Here is a 15,572-nt window from a genome sequence, read left to right as displayed (position 1 = left end):
AAACAGTTATAGGAATGGAATACAAGTAACGAACATTCGGTGGATCACCTATTAAAATGCAATTGTTGCTGAGTGCTAGGAAACGATAGAAAATAATAATTAATCTTTAAAATAATTGGTTTTTTAATTGATTACATAAAATAAAGTCTCTCAGATCTTCGAGAGAGACAATCATTTCGATTTAAATTCGGTCAGTGTAAAATAGCTTCACAACTTTCTTTAAAAAGGCGTTCATATTTGAACTTGCATCTATGGAGGTAGCTTTATCCCACTGGATATTATGAGTAGTGTTAATATTGTGTTGTGCTAGACCAGACTTCTGAGGTTTGTTATATTCAATATAATATTGATGTTTCTTAATTCTTTTTTCCACAGAACGGCCAGTTTGTCCAAAATAAGAAACATTGCATTCACATGGTATTTGGTAAACGCCAGCCAAAGATAGAGATGACAGTTTATCCTTTGTAGAAGGCAATAAAGAGAAAATTTTGTTGATAGGAACATACGTGGGAATCAATTGATACTTTTTCAAAATTCTACCTATAGGTTCTGAGATTCCTGGAATATTGGAACTCTGTGGACTGTTGAAGAAACCTTAGGTATTGGAACATAAGATTCATTTATCCGTGATTGGATTTTATTGGGGTTGTAATCATTCGATTCCATTAACTTTTTTTATGATGGAAAGTTCTTGTTATCTGTGTTGGATTTTATTGGGGTTGTAATCATTCGATTCCATTAACTTTTTTATGATGGAAAGTTCTTGTAAGATTACTGGAGAAGAGCAAACTTTATGTGCTCTATTAATTAGAGATTTAAGAATGCCAAATTTTTGAGATGTGTAGTGAGCAGACTTTTTTGAGTGTATCTGCCAGTAAATGTGGGCTTTTGAAAGATGCTTGTAGATAAGGTACCAGAAGAAGTTCAAGTAAGGAGGATGTCCATGGTAAAGTACCAGAATTTTATTTTTCCATGATGAATTGAATACGTTGGTGAAGGCTATTTATCTGTTGTAGAAAATGTGGAAAGCTCATCTTCAGTATGTGGCCAAATAGCAAAAACATCATCGCCATAACGATACCAAAGAGATGGTTGAGGATGAACGGATGAAAACATAGTGTCTTCGAATTGTTTCAAAAAATAGTTTGCTAAAGGTGGAGACAGAGGGCTACCCATGGCACTACCTTCAACTTGTTTGTTCAACTGAATTGGCTAGGCCTTTCATACATTTGCATAACTTGAGTCTCAGCTCAGGAATGATAGTGCCATTGCACAAGGGTGGGTCAAAAACTGATGTGTTTAACTACTGGCCTGTTAGTATCTCTGGTGTAGTAGTGAAGATTTTAGAGAAGTTGGTAAGAACTCGCATACAGAAATGGATAGACAAGCAGTTATCCAGCTGAAATAACCTGAATAGATAACAAATTCGAAAATCTTTGTGATATCTGGAGGGTAATCTTCATATAATAATTTGACTATGTCAGCTAATGGAATATTAGTAAACAGAGAAACAATGTTGAAACTGACTAACAACTCAGACCCTTTGATTTTTATATCCTTGATTTTTTCAAGAAAATCTGTCAAATTTTTTTATGTAAGATCTGGAATGTACAGTGAGAGCACTTAAGGAACGTGACAAGACTTTTGCAATTTGATAGGTAGGAGAATCAATGCAATTCACGATAGTTCGCACTGGATAGCCTTCTTTATGGTTTTTTTTTGGGAGTCCATATAGACGAGGAGTTCTTCCAAAATAAGTACATAATTTATCCACGTACTTTGGGTCCCAACTGATAACCTCATCAAGTAATTTATTTAAACAAGATCTACAAACAAGTTGAAGGTTCTGCCATGGATAGCCCTCTGTCTCCACCTTTGGCAAACTATTTTTTGAAACAATTCGAAGACACTATGTTTTCATCCATTCATCCTCAACCATCTCTTTGGTATCGTTATAGCGATGATGTTTTTGTGATTACACCACATTTTTTTATTATTCAGTTATATAAAACACTGAAATAATAGTTCCCGACAAGTTTCGTAAATCAAAAATCTTATATCAAAAATTTCGTAAATCTTATATCAAAAATGTTACAGACAAGCTAGCCAAATTAATGAATAAACACAACATAAAATTAGCCTTCCTTCCTATGGAAAAAATCTCAAGATTCCTACATCCACCAAAACCACCTCATAGTCCTCTTAAAAAACCAGGAGTCTACAAAATCCATTTTTCTTGCGGGATTTGCTACGTAGGACAGACAGGAAGATCTGGAGAAATATGCATGGCTGAACACCAAAAAGATGTACAATACAAAAGAGAACAAAAAACGGGTCTTGCTTTCCATACCACTTCCACTGGACACGATGTACTCTGGCAAAAAACGACGATGTCATACATAGAAAACAACAGTTATATAAGAAAATTTAAAGAAGCTGCTAATATGCTAAAAAAACCCAACCCAATGCAATAAAAATCAAGGTTTAATTCTCCATCAAGTGTGGTCAGCTCTAATAAAAAATCTACCTCAATCTGAGCTCGGACTGTATGAACAAGAACACGTGACATCGTCTAGTATTGTTCAACGTCAATAACATTATATATCTGCATTCTGTTATTTGAGTTTTATGAATAGCCAGACGGTTATGATTTGTATTTATTAATTCTCTTGTTTAAACTTTAAGTTATACTATTTACCCCCTGAAGATGTAAATCCTACGATTTACGAAACTTGTCGGGAACTATTATTTCAGTGTTTTATATAACTGAATAATAAAAAAATGTGGTGTAATCACCGAAATATATCTTTTGAACCAATAAGCCACAGAAGTCTACGCCTGCGATGATGTTTTTGCTATTTGGCCACATACTGAAGATGAGCTTTCCACATTTTCTACAACAGATAAATAGCATTCACCAACGTATTCAATTCATCATGGAAAAAGAAAATTCTGGTACTTTACCATTCATGGACATCTTCCTTACTCGAACTTCTACTGGTACCTTATCTACAAGCATCTTTCAAAAGCCCACATTTACTGGCAGATACACTCATAAAAAGTCTGCTCACCACACATCTCAAAAATTTGGCATTCTTAAATCTCTAATTAATAGAGCACATAAAGTTTCCTCTTCTTCCATCATAAAAAAGTTAATGGAACCGAATGATTACAACCCCAATAAAATCCAACAGATAATTGAATCTTATGTTCCAGATATTTGAATCTTATATTGGAACTCTGCAGACTGTTGAAGAAACCTTAGGTTTCTTCAACAGTCTGCAGAGTTCCAATATTCTAGGAATCCCTTATATTCCAGGAATCTCAGAACCTATAGGTAGAATTTTGAAAAAGTATCAATTGATTCCCACGTATGTTCCTATCAACAAAATTTTCTCTTTATTGCCTTCTACAAAGGATAAACTGTCATCTCTATCTTTGGCTGGCGTTTACCAAATACCATGTGAATGCAATGTTTCTTATTTTGGACAAACTGGCCGTTCTGTGGAAAAAAGAATTAAGAAACATCAATATTATATTGAATATAACAAACCTCAGAAGTCTGGTCTAGCACAACACAGTATTAACACTACTCATAATATCCAGTGGGATAAAGCTATTCTCCTCCATAGATGCAGGTTCAAATATGAACGCCTTTTTAAAGAAAGTTGTGAAGCTATTTTACACTGACCGAATTTAAATCGAAATGATTCTCTCTCTCTCTCTCTCTCTCTCTCGAAGATCTGGGAGACTTTTATTTTATGTAATCAATTAAAAACCAATTATTTTAAAGATTAATTATTATTTTCTATCATTTCCTAGAACTTGGCAAAAATTGTATTTTAATAGGTGATCCACCGAATGTTCGTTACTTGTATTCCATTCCTATAACTGTTTGTGTGACACTGAAGATGTACTATTAGTTTTAGTATGAAATATCTGTACCTTTATTAATTAAAAGTTATTACTGTGGTCTTACGTGTTCTATTAATAATTCCTTTAACAAACGGGCAGATATTCCATCTGTCCCTATTAACAAATTTTTATCCAGGTTATACAAGAGCTCTTCAACCTCATATTCATGAACCTCTAACTCTTCATCCAACATAGCAGTAGCACCATGCTTACATACAGCTGGTTGATATATATCTTAGGAAAGTGAGCACTCATTAACTGAACAATCTCCTTAGCTTCCGACACTCGTGTACCATTTGTATTCAATAAAGTTTTTCTTCCACATTCATTCTTTCTTTTGCTTGCGACATAACGATAAAATTCTTTTGGATTGCCTTTAGCCTGCATGGCCAATTTCTTTTCGTACTCCATTTTAGCTTTTCTCACAGTACTCGTTACTTTTCTGGCCTGAGCTTTATATATTTCATAACTCCTCTCACTCTTATTCTCACGATATTCTTTCCACATCGTCTTCTTCTTGTGGATCTCTAGCTTAATAAGGCTGCACATCCATTTCACTCCCAACCTATTTATTCTTCGAACACTAGGGATACATTCAGATACTGCCTCATTCAAGCACTTTTGCAAAGATTCTCATGCATTACTGACATTTTTTCCATTCATTAACTGATACCATGGGACCAAAGATATTATTCTTCTAAGTTGATCATAATTTCCAGCTTTGTAATTCAGCATGTAGTCTGATTTAATCAGAGCTTCAATACAAGTAGATACTTCCCAAGAAAGAACAGCATGATCACTGTCACCAATTCATTATTGGTGGTGTTATGTCCTTTCTTCTCCTTTTATTTCTTTTCTATATCTTACGCTGCTAGTCTTTATCTTTAATTTTGTCTAATATATAACTTTATTCTTACTTATTTATCTCTATTCGTCTAAGTCACTTGATATAATGTTCTTTCTCCCCTCTTTTCTACTATATACCCTTAATAAAATATTTACTTATTAATATTTTCACAGCTATCTTAATTCTCTCACACATGCAAATAAAACGTTTATTTCCTACCAAGTATTCTTTCCATTAGTTCTTTGCAGTCTCATTGGCCTCTTTATATCTTATGTTTTATCTAATCACACAACAATCTAATAGAGTTCACCCGATAAGTATTAACAAAATTTATTTTTTTCACTGTGCCAGCTAATACCTTGGATAGATGGGATTCTTACCCAGGGTGACCCTCTCAGAGTGATACTTGAAAATTAGATCGAATTTAATCTTGTCCCTCCATTTTCTTATTTCTTCCTCACAGTCGTGGCTCGCTTTAGGAGTTTATATACAAGGGTTTAACCCGCTTAGTTCGTTAGCATTTTATGTGCGGTTGTTTTGAATTCATAAAACAAAAGCAGATCAGGCAGGTACTTGAATGAAACATTTTAATAAGCTTGAGGAATTATGCAAATATACATTACAGACATATTATTAGGAATGCTCTCAAGGTAAATCAAAGGCTCAAATTTTAATACACTAGACACACATACAAATTTGCATTGACCACTATTACAAGCATCTTCAGCTTAGGCTAATATCATACCATCCTAATACACGTGGTCATAAATTAACACAATAACACACTCCATACATTAAGTTTAGCTCATTCAGAGATATTCTCGGCCTCGTAGGGCAAACAAATCTTAACACAATCTTGGACCGTACTAAGTCATAGGTTATTCTTACGGTTCCTTAATTTTAGTCCATTACAAAATAATCTCTCTTAGGGGATCACACTCTTCTATAGCTGGAAATAGGAATTCAAAGGTCTACCTTACCGTCTCTGATCCTAATTTCTTTGACCTTTTTCCTGCCTTGTCTGGTCATCAAGACCTTCTGTTTTAGTTTCCTATGAGGATATCTCCAGTCGGACTGTATGAGTCGAATCTCAGCAGGAAAGATTGGAGGTGGCACGGTAACATCGCCTTGACAGGACGGCATCCATTTGGTTCCTCCGTCGCACAACAATGCACAGCTATCCTAGTCCAAGGATATAGCTTGGCCCATTCCTAACGCTACGACAGATGAACCAAATGCCTTCCACGACTAGCCAGGAACTTCTCCAACGGTGAACTCGACCACTGTCCACAAGATCTAGAACCAGGAATCCAAGAAAAAAACCCGGAATGGTGCTTGCATGGCCTTTTTGTTTAATTTTCTCCTCTCGGTATTTCTCGATCTTCGCGATGCACACCAACGCGGTCACGTGTGTTTACGTCAATCTCCTTAGCTCCCTCTATTTAGTCGCATGTGTACCTGATTTCTCTTCCTGGAAGGCACTTTGGTTTTTCTTTCCAGTACTTCTTTCCCTCCCTTCTTATTCATAATACAGGATGGCAAAGGTGACCCTTGAACCCTGACTCACAGGCTTAGCTATTTTAGTACAAGAGACGTGGTTCTTAAGTGGATTTGCCAGCTTACATTGATCTCTACATCTGGCCCTCACTTAATACAGATTATTTTTTAACAGCTCTTTATACAATTTTATACTATTCCTAAATTTTAAATTAATTTGCATTTACAAACTGCTTACACTTATTCTGTTGCCAACGTTCCATATTCTCTGCCTAAGTTGTATTAAAGTTGTGAGCTGAATATTTTATAATAAACATTTCTTAGCCTTTTCAGGACACAACAGTGGTAAAATAGCCATATTCTTGACAGAGATCCCTTTTGATGGTAGTATGAGCAAATCCAACACTCTTTGACCTCGAGTTCCTTCTTTTACATGCTGCTTGAGAAAGTTATCTCACAACAATTCAATAAATTCCTGTTCTTTCTGATCATGTGATTTCTCTTCTACCCAATCAATATTTGGAAAATTAAAGTCACCCATAATGATTATTCGCTTTGTACCCATAAGGCTAAATTGGCGATGCATTTCTTCGTCCCCTATAACTGAGCTGTCAGGTCTGTAGCAACATCCCACTATATATTTCATTCTGTTAACCTCCACTTCACACCAAATAGACTCAAACTCATTGTTACATGGGACATTGTTACCATCATTGTTTTCTTGTATTTTTACCCTAACTGGACTTCTGATATCATTAGTAGTCATCTGATATCATTAGTAGCACTCCTCCTCTCCTATCTCTTCTGTCATTCCTAAAAATAGTATATCCGTTACACTCGATCCCACTTACCATATCTGATTCTGCTAGCCAGGTTTGACTAATGTCAACAACTTAGGCCACATTGTATTCAATAAAGCAACAAACTCGATCCCTTTGTTTCTAATGCTCCTGGCATTTGTGTATAGACATAATAAATTACGACCTAGCCTATTCTTATAATTAGATATACAATGTATTTGGTCTTGTTCTAGAATTTTCTCTTTTCCCTCCCCAGACATACTTAAAAGGTCCGAATCCAAAGCATATTTATCCACTCCTTTGCCACATACATACCATGCTCAAAGGCATTTATATCTTTATCATGTTTGTATACCATAGCTGAACTTTCACACACATTTTCCCCATTCCTCCCTTCATGATTTAGTTTCCCTGACTTTCTGCATTGAGTCTCATACCAAGAAGTAATTTCTCCAGGCTTCTGATGCCAAATGAATTCAAGTGCAGGCTATCATTCTTATACAATTTTTTTCTACCATCAAACACACCCCACACATCTAAAAACTCACATCCATATCTTTTACATAGCCTGTGCGTGAAATCATTTACTATCATTGCCCTCCTTCTAAACTCAGTACTATCATATCTAGGTAGTAATCCTGCAGTTTTTACTCTTTCACATTTCTTTCTCGCTTCTTCCAACAGACCTTTCATATCTTCTCTCATACTATGTTTGTCACCACTTAAATTATTTGTACCTACCAGCACTACCATTTCTTTTACATTTCTTTTTCGGTTTTCAATTACGTTTGTGATATTTTTAATTTTCGCTCCTGGGAAACTAGAAGTGGACTCCCTCAGCAAGAGCAGATTTTAAAATTGAGTCACTATACCATATTACCTCTTTTTTTTTAGATGTTAACTGACTTACCTTGTTGTTATTAATATTTTGATTACCAAGTTCAGTTATTTTCCTGCCTGTTGTTGTTCTCGTCCTTTTTCTTATCCTGTCGAAGTTTAAACAAACGTTTTTCCACCTTTTCCAATTCCCTGGTCGATTTCCTAATAATTTCTTTTAACCGAGCTATTTCTAATGTCAGCGTATCCTCAGATAAATTATTATCATCACTGTAACAGTGTTTTTTTTTCAGGACAAACGCTCTACTCAGTAGTGACTTTAGCTTTAGTCACTGCCGTGTTATGACGAGTTTTTGGCTCCATTTTCAAGAGTAGTAAAAACTAATAGTTTCTCTGAAATTATGTTATAAAATACTTTAGTACAATAACTACACTAATAAAACTACAATAATATACTAAAAATACACAATTAAATCTAAGAAAACACTTAATAAATCAACAAAAATCACAAATATTTCAGGAGCTCTCTGACAGTACGTCTTTTCACCTGCTAGCCTCGACACCATATCATTAAATTAAATCATTCATTTAATAAATCTGAATATTGCCAGACAATCCTCTCTTATTCAACACTGTAGATCTTTTCTCAACTATTTCTCTTTACAAGTATGCTGTTGAGGTCACCTCTCCTTTCAGCAACTCAAACCATAATCTTGTACAAATTTCACCTACTCTGGGACATCCTTTCCCTCAGATAGTCTTGACATTTTGTTCTTTAGCATTTATAACCCTGCCATGTGGGATAACCCCCCCTCCCACACACACACACATAGAGTTAAGTGTTTCTATTCCTCCTTTCCATGTCAGTTTACTGCTTCACACCAGATACCAGATCCAAATACTTACTTGCTTTGATTAAGTTACAGAAACTGTCATGTTAGAACAAAAGCCTTCATTTCCTGCTCTGTTCAGAATTCTGACTCAAAATCCAACCTTGGGTTTTTTCAACATGTGCCAAAACAGTTCAAGAAAAAGATCAATATTATTACAAGTGGTTTAAACCAAAAACTCCATCTCCATTTTCAATCTGAAGTGAAAACCTGTAGACTGAAGCTGCAAAATAGCAACTGCTAGCAGAGCTATGTGAGGAGAGGAGAGTACAGTTTGTGGATGTATGGAATGTGCTTGAGAGAAGAATGGAATTATACAGGCGTGATGGGTTGCATTTAAATGGCTTTGGAATGAGTGTACTGGAGAAAGTGTTGCTAGATGGAAGGCATATAAGAGATCAAAAGTAAAAGATGAAGTGAAAGATCAGGAGAGTGGTAGTGAAGAGACAGAAGTGCTTGGCGGTGGAAACAATGATAGCGTGAGAGAAGAAGAAAGAATGGGAAAGCAAGAGGAACAGGGAAATAGGACGAGCCTGGATGGACAGGGAGAGGGGATGTTGAAAGTAGCAATGAATGTGTGTGTACGGAGATGAGGTATATTGTGTTGTAGGTGGGGAAGTTGGGACTGAGCAGATATATGTAGTAAGTGGTGATAAAGGTGATTAGGAAAGGGCAGGTGTGATGGGAAAATCACAACCAACTAATGGTTTGGATAGGACTGGTTATAGACCTAAAAATGAACTGCTGTGTTTGTTTACAAATGCCAGAAGGGAATAAAATGGTTTCAGTGATTGAGTTTATTTGCACCAAAATCTTGGAATAAGTGAAACATGGTTGAATGAAGATGATATCATAACGAGAATAGAAATGGAAGCATACAGTATTTTTCATGAGGATAGAAGGGGGAAGAAGGGAGGGGGAGCACTGCTGATGATAGCAGTGGAATTATGTCGACATAAGGTAGACATGAAAAAGGGAAATAGTGGCATTGTTTATGAGGCAGTGTGATGTAATGTGGAAGTTGACAGGAAGACATATTTAGTTGGATGTGGCTATAGGCCAAGGAATGTGGAGGATGGCGATGAGGAAATGTATAAATAATGGACTAGTGAACAAAGGAAGGTAATTATTATGTGGTGATTTTAATTATTGTGATATAGAATGGAATGAAGAAATAGCATTTGGGAATAAGGAAAATGAATTTCTTGAGAGATAACTATCGCAGGCAGCATGTAAAGTAAGACATGCAAGGATCGAGAGTTTTAGATCTGATCATATCATCAGAGGATGTAATTGTGAGAGGAATTTTACAGTTTCTTCCAGTTGGTTAAAGTGATCACCTGGGTTGTTGCTAGCCATATGCAGACTCCTGTGAGGAAATGATGTATGTGGAGTTATAAGACTGGAAATTATGACAAGCTTAGGAGACAACGTGGAGCTAGAGCATGGAATGAGGAATTGAGCAGTAAGGAAATAAATGCTGCTTGGCAACTGATGAAATACATAACAGCATCAATGTATGAATGTATTCCAAAGACCAAAAGGCTGAATTAGGTAGGTGTAAAATGGATGATTGAGGGGCTTAAACATGAAATCTGGAAGAAGAAGAAGAAGGTATACTTTGTAGGCAGTACAAGATGACTAATGGTAACAATCAGTTTCATGAAGAAAGTAAGAATAGTTAGTAAGTTAATAAGAAAAACAAAAGTGCAGCATGAGCAAAAATTGACAAATCAAGCAAAGAAAAAAACCCTAGAGAGTTTTTTAGATATCTGGCAAGTAGAAGGAAGAAGGATCATGGTATGATGGTGTTAATGGTAACTGCTGCAGAAGACATTGTTGAGGTGATCAATAAGGATGTTTCATCCCGATCAGGATTTATTTGACCATGAGGTATTTGAATAAATAAATAACCTTGATGCAAATAATTCACATCAAGGAATTGACAGTAACATTGGCATGTGTGTTTATTAAGAGCCTTACAACAGCACAGGTTCCAAGGGAGTGGAAAGAGGGTAAAATTGTTCCATTGCATAAAGGTGGTACTAAGGCTGTGGCCACAAGTTATAGGCCAATTTGTATATCCAGAGTTGTGATTAAGGTACTGGAGAGAGAAATGGGTCTAGGATATGGAAATTGGTTGATCACAGCAGTATTCTCTGTAGTTGCCAGGCATGTGTTTGTTAAAGGAAGATCGTGTTTTACTAACTTATTTATGAGGGTGGTCTGGAAGGTTCTCAGCTTTGACCATAGATGGCAACACTATCGGCAAAATTTTTTTTTTTTTCTAAGTTGGTACATCTGTCATAAGCATCCATATGAAATTGCAAGTCATTCTATCAAGTAGTTTGTTTTATACATCTGTATGAAGCAAAAGTGTTGTCTGTATCCCTTGAAATGGATAAAATTGAGTATTGTGCAGTTATAAAATTCTTTGTAAAAGAAGATTTAACGCCAAAAGAAATTCATTCAAAGTTCATAAAAGTTTACGGCACTCTTCTCTTTCGTTTTTGACAATTAAGAAATGGGCTGCCAAGTTTAAACGTGGCCGTACCAGCCTTGAAGATGATCCACGTGAAGGACATCCAAAAAAAGTATAACAACACCAGAAATCATTGATCAAGTGCACGATATGGTATTGGATGACTGGCGAGTCAAAGTGCATGAAATTGCTGAGACTATAGGCATTTCAAAAGAACAAAGATATATTTTGGATGAAGATTTGCAAATGAAAAAGCTTTGCACAGCATTTTAACAAGAATTAAACTGATTTTGTGCTTCGATTTATTACTGTGGATGACTTGGATTCACCATTACACAGAGGCCAGACAGAAACCTTAAGAGAGCAAAAACTCTCTTTCAATACTAAGGAACTTGAAATGTTGGAGAGGTGTATTTTTTGTAAGCAAACTCTCATTCTGTGCATTAAAGTATTTAATAAAACAAGAGCCAAAAGGCTTCAGTTCGGTGATGCAAAATTATGAAAATCAAGCGGATATTAGATCCAGCATTATTTCAAAGCCAAATATAGAAACTTTGAAAATTTCTTAAAAAATAAGTCATATTCCCTTAAGCTCTCTGGTCAACTTATTTTTACGAAACTTTCACAGTTACATTTGGCTTTGAAATAATGCTGGATCTAATATCCTCTTGATTTTCATAATTTTGCATCACCGAACTGAAGCATTTTGGCTCTTTATTTTAGGAAAGGTTTATGTTTGGTCTCCAGAGCAGGGCACCCTTAGTCAACTCATGGTATTAATTATGTGTGATAAGTTTACTACCTATTTGTACATGGAATTCACATAAATATATATGTATATGTCCTTCACTATAATTAGCATGGTTTATGTTTATAAAGAACATTATCTTCTGTTGAAAGTTTTTCACTTGATAATATTATAAATTAAAGATATCAAGAAATTATATACTTGGTTTGATCCATTGTCCAAGTGTAAGCAAAGAAAGTTTGCACCTGAAGTATCTTTCAGGACTGGGCAACTCGTGGCAAAGGTGGTATGACTTCACATCACTTGCCTTAGTATCCCAATAATGCAAAGCGCATCTCTTTATAGACATGCATAATGCTATGCATTATTGGGAAGGTTCACTACCCAGATCAGTTTCGACCTTTATTGAGATCTCATCAGTGGGAGCCAGACCCAGTGGGAGATACCAAGGTTGAAGTAATGCAGAAGTCATATTTTCTTATATGAGTTGCCAAAAGGTGTCACACTGTCACACATTATTATTAAAATACTCTGGATTAGAGATAGATAGTTGTTGAAAGTTTTTCACTTGATTATATTATAAATTAAAGATATCAAAAAATTATATACTTGGTTTAATCCATTATCCAAGTGTAAGCAAACAAAGTTTGTGCTTGAAGTATCTTTTAGGACTGGGGCAACTCATGGCAAAGGTGGTATGACTTCACATGACTTGCCTTAGTATCCCCATAATGCAAAGCACATCTCCTTGCGGACACATATAATGCTATCCATAGTATTTTAATAATAAGATGTGACACCTTTTGACAATTCGTATAGGAAAATATGACTTCTACACTTGGATAATGGATTAAACCAAGTATATAATTTCTTGGTATCTTTAATTTATAACATTTTCTTCTATTAGAGAAAGAAAGGAAAAAAAAAAACAGGTTACACTTTGGTAATTAAAGTTTTATATTTGATTATTAGAGTTATGAGAAGAATTCCATCAGAGCAACCTGATTCATTACCAGAACAGCGACAGCTTGCTCTCAAGTAAGTAACACTTAAGGATTAGATTACACATTATAAATTGCTTTTTATAAGAGAGAACATTTAAGATCTATAAATACAACAAAATGTGTTATTACTTTAGTAGTATTTGGACACTCCTTAAAAAGATTCACCACATGAAATAAATTAAAAAAAAAAACAACTGATATATATCTTTGTTGCTAGTTAGTAGAGATATTAGTATAAAGCAGAACTGGTCATAATAATCATTTGATGGAAACAAACTTTTCTGTTTCCATTAACTAAACAGTTTTAAATCCTTGACTGCAATTTTGTTGATGTTATTGCAAAGGATATGAAAATTCGTTAACTCCTATAACTGAAAATATTGAAGATCACCTTTGAACAGCATCTCTACAACCAAGCAATCTGTGGAATCAGATTGCTACAACAAAAAAATTGAACATGGATTTGAATGTCTTTAGCTGGTAGATGGTGTGAGACTATCATCATGCTTACTACAGGATTTACAGATGATGTTGTAGGTTTCCAACTTTTTTCTTTTTTGTTTTTTTAGTGGGATTATAATAAAAAAATAAATAAAAACAAAGGAAACTCTTGCTTGAAGTACAGTTTTCCATCTTCTAACATCATATGATTATGGACAAATAGAAAAATATGCAAAGCTCATGCAGATATATATATATATATATATGAAATTTATATGTCATATCAAATTTCTTAGAAGGCAATTCCAAATTGCCTTCTAAGAAATTTACATATTATGAACAATGATTTAGATTCTAAAATGTTAAAAAAGATGACAGTGTGTAATATATAGACAGTGCCATTACAAAGGTATGCTGAAAAGTAATGCCCTGTATTAATTTGTTTAACTTTTCCACACTGTGATGAGAAATTTCACAGTTCAGATGTCCTGCATTCTAATAGTGAAAATGGTATAGTATGATGGGATGTGGCAGTTTCTGATAGCAAAAAATCCACTGATTAACATTCACTGGTAAATGGAAGTTTTTATGGAAATGATTATGTCGACTTAGTACCATTCATTGGTATGCATGTGATGTAAATTGCATTGCTTTCTAGCACATAAATGGTGAAAGCATTCAGAATTCATGCCCTGGCATCACCATTAATGCTAATGCTACATTAACTACTACAAAAAAAATTAAAGGCACATAGAGTTGAAGATTCATCCTGACATGAACTGAGTTTTTCTTCAATCTGGCAATGTTCATAGAAATTATTATAAAGATTTACTTGCCTTGATTTCATTGTCTTTGGTAGCACTAAGACAGCAAAAGCAAGCTATACAGACAGCACTCTCTTATTTTCATTTCTTTGGGAAAGTGAAGAAACATTTCAGAAGACATCACTTCTTGTCAGCTGAAGAAGCTGTTTATCAAATTAATTGGACACATGAAACCTTAATATTGATTCAAGTGTGACTGTAAAGGTGACTAATTTGAGAATTATTGTAAAATTGCAGATAAAGTTAATGAAAAGTACCCATTTTTTTCAACAAAAGATAAAGATCTTCAGTCATTATTGGAGGAGGGGAGGAAGGAGGCATTCCCCTCATTTTGTCTTCATGTGAAATTCAGAGGACTTGTTCAGAAAGTCAAAGAATGTACATATTTTATTTTCTGACATCCATTTTCCTTTTCTATGCATGTTTTGTCCACTGATACTTCCCTGGGGGCATGACTGTGTGAATCAGACATTTGTTTTTCATCCTAAATCTTTTTTCAACTTTTAAAATACACATATACTACAGTGCTCTTCACATGCTTGTTTCATTTCTTAATATGAAAATTTTACAGTAGTTATACCATAAATTCAGAAGTGATTAGTCAACAGATCAGATTTAAAGCATTGGTGTAAAAGTAGCTCCCTTTATCATAATCATCTAAAAAGGATAATACAACTAATGCAAGAAATGGGGGAATTTTTTACTGAATGTGCCAGAATAATTGAAAGAACTATTATTGAATGTGCAGATTTCGTTCTTTTGCCATTTTTGTTTGATTCGTGTGCTAGCTTTGTTATGCATCTCTATATGTGTTGTTGTTAAGTGCCATTTCATGAGGGCTACATTAAAAAATAATATAATTTATTGTTTTCTGCTACTTTTAGCAGTTCTAGTTATAAGATTAGTGAAGAAACCACACAGACTTAATTAAGGATTTAGTAATTTATAGATAGACAATACTGAGAATTTGACATCTATGCACACACACATGCTAGCAAGATTTTTCAAATATGAAATTTGGAATTTCTCAGTTTTTAACTCTGAAAGTTGGCAGTTATAATATAATATATAGAAGCAATCCAAAATATAATGTGTATGTGTGTGTGTGTGTGTGTGTGTGTGTGTGTGTGTGTGTGTGTGTGTGTGTGTGTGTGTGTGTAATATATATATATATATATATTCATATTTATATATACTGATTATAACCGAGACTAGAATAACAATTAAATTTATTCAAAACGCAACATGTTTCATCGCATTGTCTGACTTCTTCAGGCGTGGGAACAT

General features: G+C 34.7%; 1 protein-coding gene across 2 annotated transcripts in view; it reads left to right on the top strand.

Moving 5' to 3' along the window:
- The window catches only part of LOC150098870 (tetratricopeptide repeat protein 21B-like), a 388,504-nt gene that overhangs the window by 208,170 nt on the left and 164,762 nt on the right, over nt 1–15,572 (top strand). For both annotated transcript variants that reach the window (XM_090404953.1, XM_090404951.1), the window contains exon 24: nt 12,989–13,054. In XM_090404953.1, the coding sequence (XP_090261079.1) occupies nt 12,989–13,054 (66 nt within the window). The remainder of the gene's footprint in view (nt 1–12,988; nt 13,055–15,572) is intronic.

Source organism: Typopeltis vanoorti, chromosome 15 (assembly GCF_054136105.1).
Source record: "Typopeltis vanoorti isolate ZY-2024b chromosome 15, IOZ_Tvanoo_1.0, whole genome shotgun sequence".
Classification (NCBI taxonomy): domain Eukaryota; kingdom Metazoa; phylum Arthropoda; class Arachnida; order Uropygi; family Thelyphonidae; genus Typopeltis; species Typopeltis vanoorti.
Note: the sequence above shows the minus strand (reverse complement) of the source record. Positions and strands in the feature narration are given on the sequence as shown.